A 14797-nucleotide genomic window follows, 5' to 3' on the forward strand; every position below is an offset into this window, starting at 1 on the left:
TTTTTTTTTTTTTAATTTCCATAGAGTACTTTTGAAAGCTCAAAAAATAATTAAAAAAAAAAGCATTTTAGATTGAAAGTAACCGTTCTCTTTACCTACCTTAATTGCATTTCTTTGAATTTTACATTTTACAACTGAATGCAATTCATTATATTGAATAAGTTAGGAGACTAGGGAAATCATTAGTTTAGTATTAGAATTTAAGATTGAGATACCTGAACTATGAAGTTGGCTTATGTATAATTGATTGTTTTTCTCAGTTGGCTGTAGAATAAATACTTGAAGTGCTTTCTCCCACACACACACTCTAGAGCTGTATTTCCTTCTGTCTATTTTTTCCACATCTCAATTTGGTTTGAAATGTAAATTATCTTGGGTTCTACAGTAGCACTTAAAAAGAAAAGCAAAGAAAAAAACCACCCTTTCTATTTTTCCTGGAATATAACCTGACAAGGAATTCTTCATTAGTAGTATTTATCTTAAAAACATTTACGGTTTTGTTTTATTAAAATATTGGTGGAGGATTAAGATAATAAAAATTAGTTACATGAATATCTTGGGCGTCACTTGTCAGGCACACTTTGATCTTCTAAATCAGTAGTTATCATTGTCATTATTGCTGGCTCAGAGCAGTGAAGAGAAAGGAAAAGAATGGTATTTTTTTTTCTTTTAAAGCTTGATTTTCATAAACCCTCAATAGGAGATAATTAAGAATGATACCAGCATTTATAACATAATACATAAATTACACTTATTTGTCAACAAAATAAAGCTTGCAAATAGACTTTAAAAACTAAAGTTGTTTAAATGAAAATTAATTTAGTTTACTTAAATGAGTCTTCATCTGCCTTTCATGTCATCATTAGGACTCTTTTCTTGAGGGGAAAAAAAAGTCAAAGTGTCTCCTTTAGTTCCTTAGTTTCTTTTTCTTGCCCAATTACCTTCATCTGTGAAACAAAATTAATATTTACAGCATCTAAAAAAGTAAAAAGATTCTTTTCAGAGCAGTTGAACGGCTGGGAAGCTTAGGAAAGAATTCTTTCTAGTCAATTGCTTGTAATAGTTGGCTTCTGAAGGATACCTTTGATTGAAAGATGCAGGAATCTTAAACCTGTTATAAAATTGTTTCTCTCTTATATTTCAGTTCTAAATGGTTAAAAACACTGCTAACATATCTAATTTGACATTATATTCATGTTCTTGAAGTTGTTATGATGAAGCATATCAATTAGCACCACCCCAAAATTATACATTTCGGTTTTTCTAGTTCAACCTGTGTCTTCTGTTCTAGTTGTGGGGGTTGGGAGTATAATGCTGTTTTTTTTGACGATCTCTACAATCAAGATAGTGAACATATCCATCACCCCAAAATATGTCCCTTGGGATCCCTCCCTCTGCCTCTTCCTGTCCTCTCAACCCCCTACATTCAGACAACCACTGGTCTTCTTTACATCAGTATACACTTGTTCACATTTTTAAGGATTTTACAGAAGTGGAATAACTCAGAATGCATTCTTTTTTGTCTGGCTTATTTCACTCGACATAATTATTTTTTATTCATCCATGTTGTCCTTTTTATTGTTGATATGGTTATATTAGTTTCTATATCCATTCACTTGTTGATGGACACTTGAGTTGTTTTCAGTTTTTGGCTATTATGAATAATGCTGCTATGAAAATTTGTGTACAAATCTTTGTATGGACATATGCCTTCATTTCACTTGGGTACCTACCTAGATGTGGAATGGCTGGTAATATCATAGGTGACTGTTAACTTAAATAAAACCCCCAGACCTTCCAAGCTGTGTTTCCAAAGTGGTTGCATTATTTTACATTCCCAGAAGCAGTATATGAGATATACAGTTCTTCCATATCTTTGCCAACACTTGGTATGATCAGTTTTTAAAATTTTAGTAACATCTAATTGTGGTTTTACTCTGCGCTTCATTGGTGACCAGTGATATCAAACATCTTTCCATGTGCATATTTGTCATCTGTATATCTTCTTTGGTTTAGTATCTGTGAAAGTCTTTGGCCGATTATTAATTGTTTCTTTATGATTGGGTTTTGAGAGTTATTTATAAATTTTGAATACAAACCCTTTTTCAGATATATGCTTTACAGCATTTCAGATTATTATAGATTCACATGCAGAGAGAGGGATCCTGTGTGCCCTTTAGCCAATTTTTCCCAGTGGTAACATTAACCTGTTGTAAAACAAGACGTGTGCAACATCACAATCAGAATGTTGACCCTGATACAATCAAGAAGCAGAACATTCCCATCCCACAAAGATCTCTTATGTTGCCCTTTTACTGCTGCACAAATTCCCTCTTCCTCCTGCCCCATCCTTAACCTCTGACAACCACTCATCTACTCTCGATTTCTGTAATTCAGTCATTTCAAGAATGTTACATAAATGGAGTTGTACAGTATGTAACCTTTTGAGACTGGCTCTTTTTTCACTGAGCATAATTCTTTGGAGATTTACCTACATTATTTTATATATATCCATGGATTGTTCCTGTTTATTCCTGAGTAATATTCCATATTATGGATGTATCAGTTTGTTTAACTGTTTAGCCGTTGAAGGACATCTGGTTTGTTTCCAATTTTTGGCTATTATGAATAATGCTTTTATAAATATTTGTGTGTAGTTTCCTGAGTGCACATAAATCTTTATTTCTTGACATAATTGTCCAAGTGCGTATTCGCTGATATTTGCAAATTTAGTTTCTTAAGAAACCGCTAAACTGTTTTCCAGAGTGACTGTACTCTTACTTTACCACTGGCAATATATGGGTAATCTGGTTTCTCTGTATCCTTTCCAGCATTTGATGTTGTCCCTATTTTTAATTTTAGCCATTCAGAGAGATTTGTAGTTGTATTTCACTGTGATTTTGATTTGAGTTTACCTGATGGCTGCTGATGTTGAACATCGTTCCGTGTACTCACTGTCATCTGTATATATTCTTTTTCTTTCTTTCTTTTTTTTTTTTTTTGAGATGGAGTCTTGCTCTGTCACCCAGGCTGGAGTATAGTGGCGTGATCTCGGCTCACTGTAACCTCCACCTCCTGGGTTCAAGTGATTCTCCTGCCTCAGCCTCCCAAGTAGCTGGGATTACAGGCGTGCGCCACCGAGCCCAGCTAATTTTTGTGTTCTTAGTAGAGAGAGGGTTTCACCATGTTGGCCAGGCTGGTCTCGAACTCCTGACCTCAAGTGATCCACCTGCCTCGGCTTCCCAAAGTGCTGGGATTACAGGCGTGAGCCCCTGCACCCAGCCTTCGTATATATTCTTGAGTGAAAGGTGTCCTCATCTCTTTTGCCCAGGTTCTCATTGGATCCTGTGCTTTTTTACTATTGAGTTTTGAGAAGTCTTTATGTATTCTAGATACTAATTCTTTGTTCAATATATGGTTTGCACATTTTATTTCCCAATGTGTAGCTTGTCTTTTCATCCTCTTAATAGGGTCTTTCACAGAGTACAAGATTTTTATTTTTATGAAGTCCAATTTATAGTTTTTCTTGTGTGGGTCAAGCTTTTGTGTCAAGTTCGACAACTTTTGTTTAGCTCTACATATGGAAGATTTTCTCCTAAGTTTTTAAAAATTGAAATGTAATATGTTGTGCAACCCTCACCACTATCCAGTTCCAGAACTGTTTCATGGGAACCCAGTACCCATTAAGCAGTTACTTCCCATTGTCTCTTACCCTGAGACCCTGACAACCACTGATCTGCTTTCTATCTCTACAGATTTGCCTATTCTGGACATTTCGCATAAATAGAATAAAGATATGTGGCTTTTGTGTCTGGCTTCTTCAGTTAAGCATAATCTTTTCAAGGTTCATCCATATGATAGCAAAATCAGTACTCTAACCTTCTTTATGGTTGAATAATATTCCAATAAATGGATCTGCCGTATTTTGTTTAGCCATTTTTCAGTCGATGGACGTCAGTTTCTAGTTTTTGACTATTATTAAAAATGCTGCTGTGAACATTCATATACAAGTTATTCTGTGGACATCTGTTTTCAGTTCTGTTGGGTACTCCCTAGGAGTAGAATTGCTGGGTCATATGGTGACTGTGTGTTTAGTCATTTGTGGAACTGCCAAATGGTTTTCTGAAGGAGCTGCACCATTTACTTTTCCAGCCGCAATGTATGAGGGTTCTAAATTCTTTGCATCCTTGTTCTCTGTTTTCCAAAAAGTTTCATAGATTTACTTTTTACATTTAAGTCTATAATCTATTTTGAGTTAATTTGGTATAAGTTGTGAGACTTAAGTAGAATTTCTTTTTTAAAAAAATCTATGGATATCTAATTGTTCCATCACTATTTGTTGAAAAGACTCTTTCTTCCATTGAATTATTTTTCTACCTTTGTGAAAATTCAGTTGGGTATATTTATGTGGGTCTATTTCTTGGTTCTCCATTCTGTTCCATTGATCTGTGTGTCTGTCCTACTGCCCATACCACAGTCTCGATCACTGCAGCTAACTAGTAAGTCTTGCAATCTATTAAACTAATTCCTCCTACTTTATTCTTTTCCAAAATTATTTTAGTTATTCTAGATCTTTTGCCTTTCCATATGCATTTTAGAGTAATCTTGTGTACATCTATACAAAATCTTCTTGAGATTTTGATAGGAATAATAAACCTGTATATAACTTTGGGGAGAATTGATATCCTTTGGCTAGAGAGAGCAGAACTTTGGTTGGGGCCTTCTTTTGTCTATGCCTATTGATGTTTCCAGGGTGCTGATTTTTTTAGCTCTAAGTATGGGATAAGAATATAGTCAAGAAGAAAACCCAGAGGGAAATCTCTGTGATGTTATTTCTTAGGTCTTGAGGTTCCTAGCTGGTCTACCTTCTCATCTCTACCTTTCAAAGTCTTCTTATATTTGTTTTATATATTATGTCTAGAGATTTTAGTTGTACTTAGCAAAAGAAATAGGAAGTACATCTACTTTATCTTCCCAGAAGTAGAAGTTGCACCTTCCTTTTTAACTTAACAATAGATATTAGAGATTATTTCATATTAGTACATAAGTTGTATACTTGGTCTTTTGTTTAAATCGTTGCATTATATTTCATTTTATGCATGTACCATAATTTTTGAACCAGCCTCCTACTGATGAGCATTTAGGTTGTTTTCAATCTTTTGCTGTTATAAACAGTGCTTCAGTGAATAACTTTGTATCTGTGTATCAGTTAGCATGTGTGCCAGTATAAAAAGATAACTTCCTAGGAGTAGAATTGCTAGGCCAAAGGCTATATGCATTTTACATTTTGATAGACAGTAATACATGGCTTTCATAGAGATTGCTTGTCAATCGGAGTCACCATGAATGTTGCCTGTATAGGCAGTACTCCTGGTCCTATGAGACAGTTAGAGCTGGAGCCCTGAAGAAGGATAATTTGAAGCACCAGATATCAGCATGCAACTTTTGGTGTTATCTATATGGCACCTTCAAGCATTTCTTGAAGAATTTTTCATATACTATTATGGAAAATATTTATTCTGATGAGGAACCCAACCTTTTAGAGATTTTTGAATAGTTGCTATGTAGGATATTTCTGGCATCGGGTTTAATAATACCTCATTCTACTCAAGTAAACTGTATTTTCTTCACAAGATTTCTGCGGATGTTAAATTCTCATTTGAGTCTGAATTATGCTCTTGTGGCTGCTGATGTTAAGCGGTACATTAATTAAACAATTTCTCTTAATTTACTGGGTCATTCAAATTCATAGACATTTCATTTGATTTGAACAATAACTTGTTCACTAGTTTATTGTTATGATTTCCTGCTCAAGATTCTCCAAGGGATTTTTCTTTTTCTGGTTAAATCAACAAGTGATGGATAAGCTGTGAATTTTATCATTTAAATGCAATCTTGCTGTGTATACATAATGGATACTTTTGGTTTGGTTTCTTTTGCTGAACACAATGTCCATGTTGCCCTGTTTATCAGTAGTTTGTTCCTTTTTTATTGCTATGTAGTATTCCATTGTATGAATAGACCATAATTTGTTTCTCTATTCTTCTGTAGAATAGCTTGTTTCCAGCTTTTGATTAGAATGAATAGGGCTGCTTTGTACATTTTTACTCATGCTGTTTGGTGGAATTATCTTCTATATCTTTTAATATCTTTAATTAGGATTGTTTTAATCACACAAAATTGCCAGCTGAATTTATCTTACCTTGTTTTCCATCCCATATTTATCTTTTCCTGAGTTGGTAATCACTTATAATTCATTTAAGTTTGAAAGCTTTGCTTCATGACCCAAGTAGTTTTGGGCCATGAACACAGTTGTGACAAAGTAACAAGAAATATTTGGTGTGTAATTGCTGGAGGGCAATTAGAGATGGTTTGTGCCCCTTTGTCTGTATAGAATTCTGATGGAATGTCTTCTTCTTCAGAGCTGATATTTGACCCCCTCTCAGACAGCCTTTGACAGAAGGTAGCCACAGTTTCCAACTCCAGTGCGCCCCCCTGCTCACATTTCTAATCTTTGGAGCTCCTCCCTAGTGTCACCTGCAGAACTGTCACCACCGGCCATCCACTTGGCCCTCCAGTCCTGCCAGGCTACCTTCAAAGCCTAACAAAGGGAAGAGCACTTGCTTCATTTGTTATAATGGTTACTAACTATATAATGGATCTATATCGTGGTATACATGTGAACATACTTTAAAAATGTTATATGCAGTTAATTACAGTTAATAGTGGGAGTTGTTTTTCTTTAGGAAATTTATATGCTATAATTTAGGAACTCTTCTCAGTGACTAAGATTTTCCTTCTGAAGTATCTGTCATGGGTGCTATTTAAAGATATCTGAATGACAACATCATAAAAGAACAGTGGTCTCCTCTTTCATCAAGGGATACTTCCAAGACCCCCAGTGGATACCTGAGACTATGGATAGTACTGAACCCTACATATACTGTGTTTTTCCTCTACATTCATGCCTCTGATAAAGTTTAATTTATATATTAGGCACAATAAGATATTAAAAACAATAATCAGAGAAGAGACAATAATAACAATATGGCAACATCACTACTCGTGTACTTCAGGACTATTATTAAGTAAAATAAGGGTGACTTGAATGTAAGCACTGTGATACTGCAATAGTTGATCTGATGATTGAGGTGGCTACTAAGTGACTAACAAGGCAGGGAGTAGACACAGTGTGGAGATGCTGGACGGGGATGGGTTACGTCAGGGGTTATGGATTAGGATGGTGCAAGATTTCGTTATAATACTCAAAACAGCATGCAACTTAAAACTTACGAATTGTCTGTTTCTGCAATTTTTTATTTAATATTTTTGGACAGTGGTTGACTGTGGGTAACTGATACCATGGAAGGTAAAAGTGTGGATAAGTGGGGACCACAGTATTAGTACATAGCTTTTCTCTTATTATATCACTTGATCGAAATCGTGGTTAATTGGTATAATTTTCGAATTAAAATATTTTCATATTCTATTGGATCATATTATGAGATGTTTAAGATATAGTTTAATAACACATCCCCCTCCTCTTTCAACCATGGAAAAAAGTTACCAAGTATTTACATATAATTCATTTAGTATAATTTCCTCTTTTTTTAAGAAAAGTCTTTTCCTTGTGTTTAAAATGTAAAAATTTTCCTATTTCTTTCTTTCTGTCCTCAAATCCACTGTGGGTGATATCGTTTTTGCTGACACACAGCTTTATCAGGTATGACTCCTAAGTGTCGTGTTGGACTCCACGGATGTATTGTTGAATTTTTCAAAGGAAGAACTTTTCACACTGCCTCTTCTACATTCCCTTGATCAGTATTTAGGAGTATTCTATGATCATTGCTGGGCTTTAAGGTCTAGAGTGGTCTTTGTATTCAAAACAAGTTTGCCACACTTATTACACCTATATTTCAGAAATAATTGTGAGTGTTTTCTTCAAATATATTATTGTCGTATGTCTCTGGCTTTCTGTATTTTTAATCCATGCATAATTCTCTATGTTTTCCTCTTTTATATGTATAAGTGTTTGTATACACATCTGTGTTATTCTTAACATATATGTTTTTAAAAGCAGATATATGTTCTTAACCAGAACTTTCTTTCCTATCCATGATACATATTCCTAACCAGGCTTTTTTCAAACTGTGTTCATGAAATAATATTAATCTGAGATGCTAAGCAAAGTGGCACAAAAATTTTTATCAATAAGTTTATTTTGTTTCTCCCTGAGCAGTTCACAATGCACATTAGCATATTAAAGGCTCTGGTTCCGTGCAGTAAAGAAATTGTTTATCTTTGTTTATCTCAGCATCTTCAAGAAATATTTGAGTTCGAAACACTTCATAATACACAGGGGTGTTCTAAGCCTGCTGATTTGGGAAATGCTGTAAAAAACCGAGTAAGATTTTCTTTGTAGTGTTTTAAGAGATCAAATAAAATTGACTACAAGTGATTAAATTTTCAAGAGGTTAAAGCATTTAGCTGAATTGTATTTTGAGAGGGTATTTTCTTATAGAAATTACATTTTGAAATACAGCATTGGTTTTTTCCCCCATAGTATTATCTTTTTCAATACTTTTGATGGCCTTTAAAAGGCATTTGTAAAACTAAAAATTCTGCCTTTTTGTGGAAAGAGGGTTTTTTTATTTTGTTACTGTCATTGCTTCCTTGTTTCTCTTCTATAAGAATTTGCCTTCATCTTTAAAAAACATGCTTACTGTTTCAGAGAGCGTGACACAGGAAAGGAGGCCTCCCAAACTTGCCTTTATGTCAAGAGGTGTTGGGGACAAAGGTTCATCCAGTCATAATAAACCAAAGGCTACAGGTATGGATTAATAGCATATAACCTTTAGTAATTTGCATAATGCCTAACTTGCCATAGCATTAAAAAAGATTATAAGCTATTACTTCTGAACATGTATGTAGACTTTTTTTCTTTCAAACATTTTTAGTAGTGAAACTAAAGTTTGTATATAAATACTGTTGCTTAAGCCAAGTGTTCCCAGCCTTTTTTACCTCAGGAAGAGTTCCCCATAGGGTCTTGTGTGTTTTGCTGGTCTATAATCAAATGGTTTTTGGAACTCCTTACTTGGAATACTTGTATGTATAGTTTAGGATTGCAACTGTGTAAAATAATCCTATATGGATAATGTTATATAGGATAAAGTATACTAGAGGTTAATTAAATGGATTTTGCTAACTAGATTTGGTACAAATTAAATCCCAAACTGCTAAGCAAAAATTTCTTCTCTTTCCCAGAAGCTTCCTCACAATATGTGTGGAGCTTACAGCTCTTTTTTTTGTTAGCTTCCACATACTTCATAGATTTATAGAATAGTAGTTATACAAGCCAAAGAGCTCATTAAAAAGGCTCTGAGAATTTTTGTTAACTCGGATGCGAGTTAGGAAAAGAATATTTTTTCCTCAATTATTACAATTTTGGCTCATTTAAAAGGAAATTGTACTTTAAGAATTATTTTATGTGACATTGGGGCCTGGGAGACTTAGGATTAATTGCAGGATATATAGGTAACAGTCTTTTTTATGTTAACCTATAGATCTATATAGGATAGCTCAAACTTGCTACTCTCACTTAAATAGAAACAGACTAAAGATTTTCTTAAGCTATGGCATGTTAATTGTATTGTAGTAGATCTTAAAGTTATAAATTGTACAGCTACCTGCTTTAATTTGAAAAAGGGAAATCAGCTTTTTTGTGGGTTCTGGAGAGCCCACTGCCCCCCACTGTGTGTGGCATGTCCTTGAATTAATACTGAGGCAGGGTAATGTCATGAAATGGCTGTGGCATAGCTACACTCGCCCTCTCACGTATAATAAATCCAATCTGTAAGAAATAATAGTGCTTGATTTTTTCAAAGACACAAGGAATTTGATGACCAAAAATTCCAAAATGTTTAAAACTTAACTATTTTTAAATGTAATTTGTGTATTGATTTATATATAGAATTTGAGGATTACCTTCTTTTAAAATAATAGGTTAAATTTGTGAACCAATGGGTCTATGAAATGAAGCTGGAGAATGGTGATTTTGACATTTAGAAATAAGCTGTGGTACATGGAACAATTTCTTAAAGCAGTTCATTTTTTAAAAAATGAGTGGGCTTTTCTTTTAACTTACTCCTGTTTCCCTCCTATCTTGACTTTTGGGCTGAAAAATATTTTTAATATTGTCAAAATGGTTACCAAATTTTTAAAAGCTGAAGACAGTTAAAAAACATATTGTGTTTATATACATTTATTGGTTATGTAAACAGTTATTAACATCATATTCATAATAATTTCTCTTACTAAAAAAAACTTTGATGCTATATTGACTTTATTTTTAAATGAAACTTTTCTTGTTCCTATAGGATCTACCTCAGACCCTGGAAATAGAAACAGATCTGAATTATTTTATACCTTAAATGGGTCTTCTGTTGACTCACAACCACAATCCAAATCAAAAAATACATGGTACATTGATGAAGGTAATCAGTAATTTTAGTGTTCTTTATAATGATCCTTTCTTTCTAACTCATCAGAGAAAAATGGTTTTTTATATCAATATTTGTAGTTTTTGGAAACAGAATAAGTAGACCACTCTTTGTAATATTGCTGAACTAAAATATTGTACACAGTTTGAACCGTACTGCTGTTAAGATTATTAAAATGTTTAAGAAATGTATTAGTAATTTGTTCTTTTCCTTTAACTGCTGATCTATTTAGGGTGGAAGATTTCTGTCTGGTTCCTTCCTGACCTCTTTAAAGCACTCCCTTTTAAAAAATTTTATCTTCCCTTGGTCCTGGGACATCATTTTCACCTAGTTTATTCTCTTCTTTGTTCATTTGTTCAACAAATATTTATTGAGTGCTTTTGATTGCCAGGCATTCTTTTAGGCATCAAGATGAAAATGGTGAGAAAAAAATAGACATGGTTCATGCCCTTTGTGAGTTTGCAGTTGTTAAGTTGTTGAGACAGAAATTAGTCAAACAACCACAGACACAGTAGAGTTGCCTTGGTGGTGTGTGCAGTGAAGGTGCATGATGCTGTGAGAATACACCAAAGATGATTTTTCTCAGGGTCTTAGGGGTGTTTCTTTGGGGCAGTGACACATGCTTAGGTTTACCAGAGGAGTGACAGATGACAAAGTGAAAGGGGCTAGAACCTCCTCGGGAGAAGAAATAGCATAGGGAAAGTCCTCCTGGAAGAATGGAGGCTAGTGTTTGCCAGGGACTAGAACACAGAGAGAGGCATGACACTCATGAGATGAGAATGGAAAGGCAAACAGGCCTGACTCTGTGGTCTCCCAGCCTTTAGAGTTTTGCCTGCCACATTTGTTTTTAAGGCACCTGGAGCTGATTTTCGTGTAAAGTATGAGTAGGATTCATGTTTAATTTTTTTTAAAAATATGGATAACCAATTATCTCAACAGCATTTAGTAAGAAGTTCATTCTTGTGTCATTGATCTGCAATACCTGCCTGTCAGCTGTATTAGTCATTTTAAGAAAATAGCTTTTGGCTGTGGCTCTCTTTATCATGTGTTTGGTTTCTCTTAAATTACATTCTGTGTTTGTGTTTATTCTGGCTTTGAACTTCTTATTGTATGTTTGTTTTCTCTCTTCTGTTGTTTCTGTTCTTTAGTTTATTCTTCTCTACTTTTTTGAGGGTTATTCTGTTCTTTTAACTTCCCAAGTTGTATGCTGAGTTCATATTTAGCTTTTGTTTTTTTCTGAAATAAGCAATGAAGTCTATAAAATTCCCTTATAAGTATTAATTTAGCCATGTTCCACAAGGATTCTTTCTTTCTTTGTTACTTTTTCTCTCTTTTTTCTTTATTGTTAAAACGTATTATTTCTTTTTTGATCCATTAGAGATATAGAAGCGTTTCTTAAGGTTTTCGGTATCTTTTTGTACTGCCTTCTCAATTAATTGTATTTTGGACAAAGACTATCACGTATACGATACCCGCTGATAATAGATTTTTTTGGTTTGAACAGTTGGGTGCCATTGACTGAGGTGCATAAATATGGAGGTGGAGAGAGGAGCGAGAACACTGTTGGAGATAATAACTTTGTGATGCCTATGAGAGTACTATTAATAGCAGGGAGGTCAGGTGGGCAGTTGGACTAGATCTGTATATTAATTTTTAGAAATGTAAGACAGAGTCAATATCCTTGAATACATTTCTGTAATTAGGAATAATTTTTTAGTTGCAGAAGACCCTGCAAAATCTCTTACAGAGATATCTACAGACTTTGACCGTTCTTCACCACCACTCCAGCCTCCTCCTGTGAACTCACTGACCACCGAGAACAGATTCCACTCTTTACCATTCAGTCTCACCAAGATGCCCAATACCAATGGAAGTATTGGCCACAGTCCACTTTCTCTGTCAGCCCAGTCTGTAATGGAAGAGCTAAACACTGCACCCGTCCAAGAGAGTCCACCCTTGGCCATGCCTCCTGGGAACTCACATGGTCTAGAAGTGGGCTCATTGGCTGAAGTTAAGGAGAACCCTCCTTTCTATGGAGTAATCCGTTGGATCGGTCAGCCACCAGGACTGAATGAAGTGCTCGCTGGACTGGAACTGGTAATTTAACTTGACCCAAAAATTTCAATTTTTTTCTCTGTGAGGTTTTGTGCAGATTTCACCCTATTATATGCTTTTTGACAAACTGTTATATTTGTCAGAAAAGCTATCACTGCAGAATAATTTTCTCACCATGTTTTCTGACTTCCCTTTGCCGCCCCTGAAGCTTGCGACCCACTTGTCCTAATGTTAGTTGATTTACGTTCAAGGAATGAAAGTTGATTTTTAGGCCAATCGATTTAGGCTCCTTATATTAAACAGAATTTAGTAAATCAAGCAAATTTGCCATCAGCTTTTCTCTTTCTTCTTCAGCCCCTTCCCCTGGTCAGTTCTAATAATTATATCACTGGCTTTAAAGTTAATCACCATTTTTAGAGATCTTTTGAGACCTTTGCTAGAGGGAAAGGTTTTCCCTTTAGAGATCAGGAGAACATATCATTTGATATTTTGTAATCAGGAAAGGAGAAGTTGAGTATGTTTAGCATTTATTTAGAGATGGGGTCTCACTCTGTCACCCAGACTGGAGTGCAGTAGTACGGTCAGGGCCCACTGCAGCCTCGACCTCCTGGGCTCAAGCTATTCTCCTGCCTCAGTCACCTGAGTAGCTGGAATTACAGACATGTACCATCATGCATGGTAATTTTTTGTATTTTTAGTAGAGACAGGGTTTTGCCATGTTGCCCAGGCTGGTCTCAAACTCCTGGACTCAAGTGATCCGCCCGCCTTGGCCTCCTAAAGTGCTAGGATTATGGGCATGAGCCACCACACCTGGCCAATTTAAATATATTTCTTTTTTTTTTCTTGTTTGTTTCCATGCTAGTGAATACTATCTCATGGGGCATGGTGGGGAGGCAAGAATGAGGGTTAAAATAAATAGCCTTCTCCTTCCCTGCCTGTTTTAATGCTTGTAGAAATGGTGCGGGAAAGCCCGTTTAACCAGGGGAGGTTGAAGCATATATTCTGAAAGGAAATACAAGAAGGACTTCATGCTGGATTAAGGAAGTCACTTCTTAAATCAGTAGCTGTGGGCTGAAGCACTGATTACTCAACTCCTTTTTCTTGATGAGGTTCTCAGTACAGGTGCGAAGAGGGAGTGGTGAGAAAGGGTATACTAGAAACAGGTCGTAGAAACCTTAGTTCTTTGTATACTATCTCTGTAAGGCACGGTATAATGCATATTGAAGCATTTCTTTTTCAGGAAGATGAGTGTGCAGGCTGTACGGATGGAACCTTCAGAGGCACTCGGTATTTCACCTGTGCCCTGAAGAAGGCGCTGTTTGTGAAACTGAAGAGCTGCAGGCCTGACTCTAGGTTTGCATCATTGCAGCCGGTTTCCAATCAGATCGAGCGCTGTAACTCTTTAGGTATTTGGATGCTTTTTGTTTACTTAACAACCTGGAATGACTCTAATTCTAATCTCATATCATGTTATATTAGGTGATGGTGACAGTGTTTTAATATATTTCTTGCCAACGCTCATTAAGCTTTAAATCAGTAAAAATGTTGCATGGTGTATAAGAAAGTTGTTTTAAGAGGGGACATCTTAAAGAAGTATTAGGACGTGCGTTTGGGACTTATAAAGTGAATAATAGTGTGGTTTGTTTTTCTCTTCCTGTTGATGACAGACATTTAGTTTTCAGCAATACTAGTGGTAGAAATTGAAATGTAACCTTCTTTTTTTTTTTTACTGACTTCCCTCACAGTGTCTTGTTTACAGCAGTGAGTGCATCTTACAAAGAAATCAGCATTTTAGTGTAAGAAGTAGATTTCAACTGATTGCTGGAGGACACGTGTAATTGGTGGCAGTTTCCTGGTGCTGTTCCTTTCCACTTCTACATAATAGTGGAAAAGCATCTTGGGGCTTCAGCAGGTGCAAACAGGAAAGCCATCTTTATGAAAAACACTCTTATTATGTTGAAATAGTACTTTGGAATTTTCATTTTCTTTTCAAACTTGAAAATGAAGCAACTTCAGATAAATAGTGAAATATTTGGGAAACATATTTAACTTGACAGATGCTTTTTACACATAATACTCTAAAGTGTGTTTTTAAATCTTGGAGGAAATGAAGTTGAAAATGAACAATAGCAATTTTTATAAGCCAAGTCGAATAGCAGTTAACCAAAGCCTACTTTCCACTTAAAGGAAAAATTTTGCATCAAAATACAAAAACATTTTAAAATGAAAAAATATTTATGGGA

General features: G+C 35.2%; 1 protein-coding gene across 12 annotated transcripts in view; it reads left to right on the top strand.

Moving 5' to 3' along the window:
* The window catches only part of CYLD (CYLD lysine 63 deubiquitinase), a 55198-nt gene that overhangs the window by 25770 nt on the left and 14631 nt on the right, over positions 1-14797 (top strand). For 8 of the 12 annotated variants that reach the window (XM_016929820.4, XM_054668374.2, XM_054668381.2 and 5 more), the window contains exons 6-9: positions 8732-8830; positions 10377-10493; positions 12217-12596; positions 13795-13960. In XM_016929820.4, the coding sequence (XP_016785309.1) occupies positions 8732-8830; positions 10377-10493; positions 12217-12596; positions 13795-13960 (762 nt within the window). The remainder of the gene's footprint in view (positions 1-8731; positions 8831-10376; positions 10494-12216; positions 12597-13794; positions 13961-14797) is intronic. The other 4 variants (XM_054668380.2, XM_054668377.2, XM_054668378.2 and 1 more) reach the window with 1 other exon arrangement.

The sequence above is a fragment of the Pan troglodytes genome, chromosome 18 (genome assembly GCF_028858775.2).
Source record: "Pan troglodytes isolate AG18354 chromosome 18, NHGRI_mPanTro3-v2.0_pri, whole genome shotgun sequence".
Classification (NCBI taxonomy): Eukaryota; Metazoa; Chordata; class Mammalia; order Primates; family Hominidae; genus Pan; species Pan troglodytes.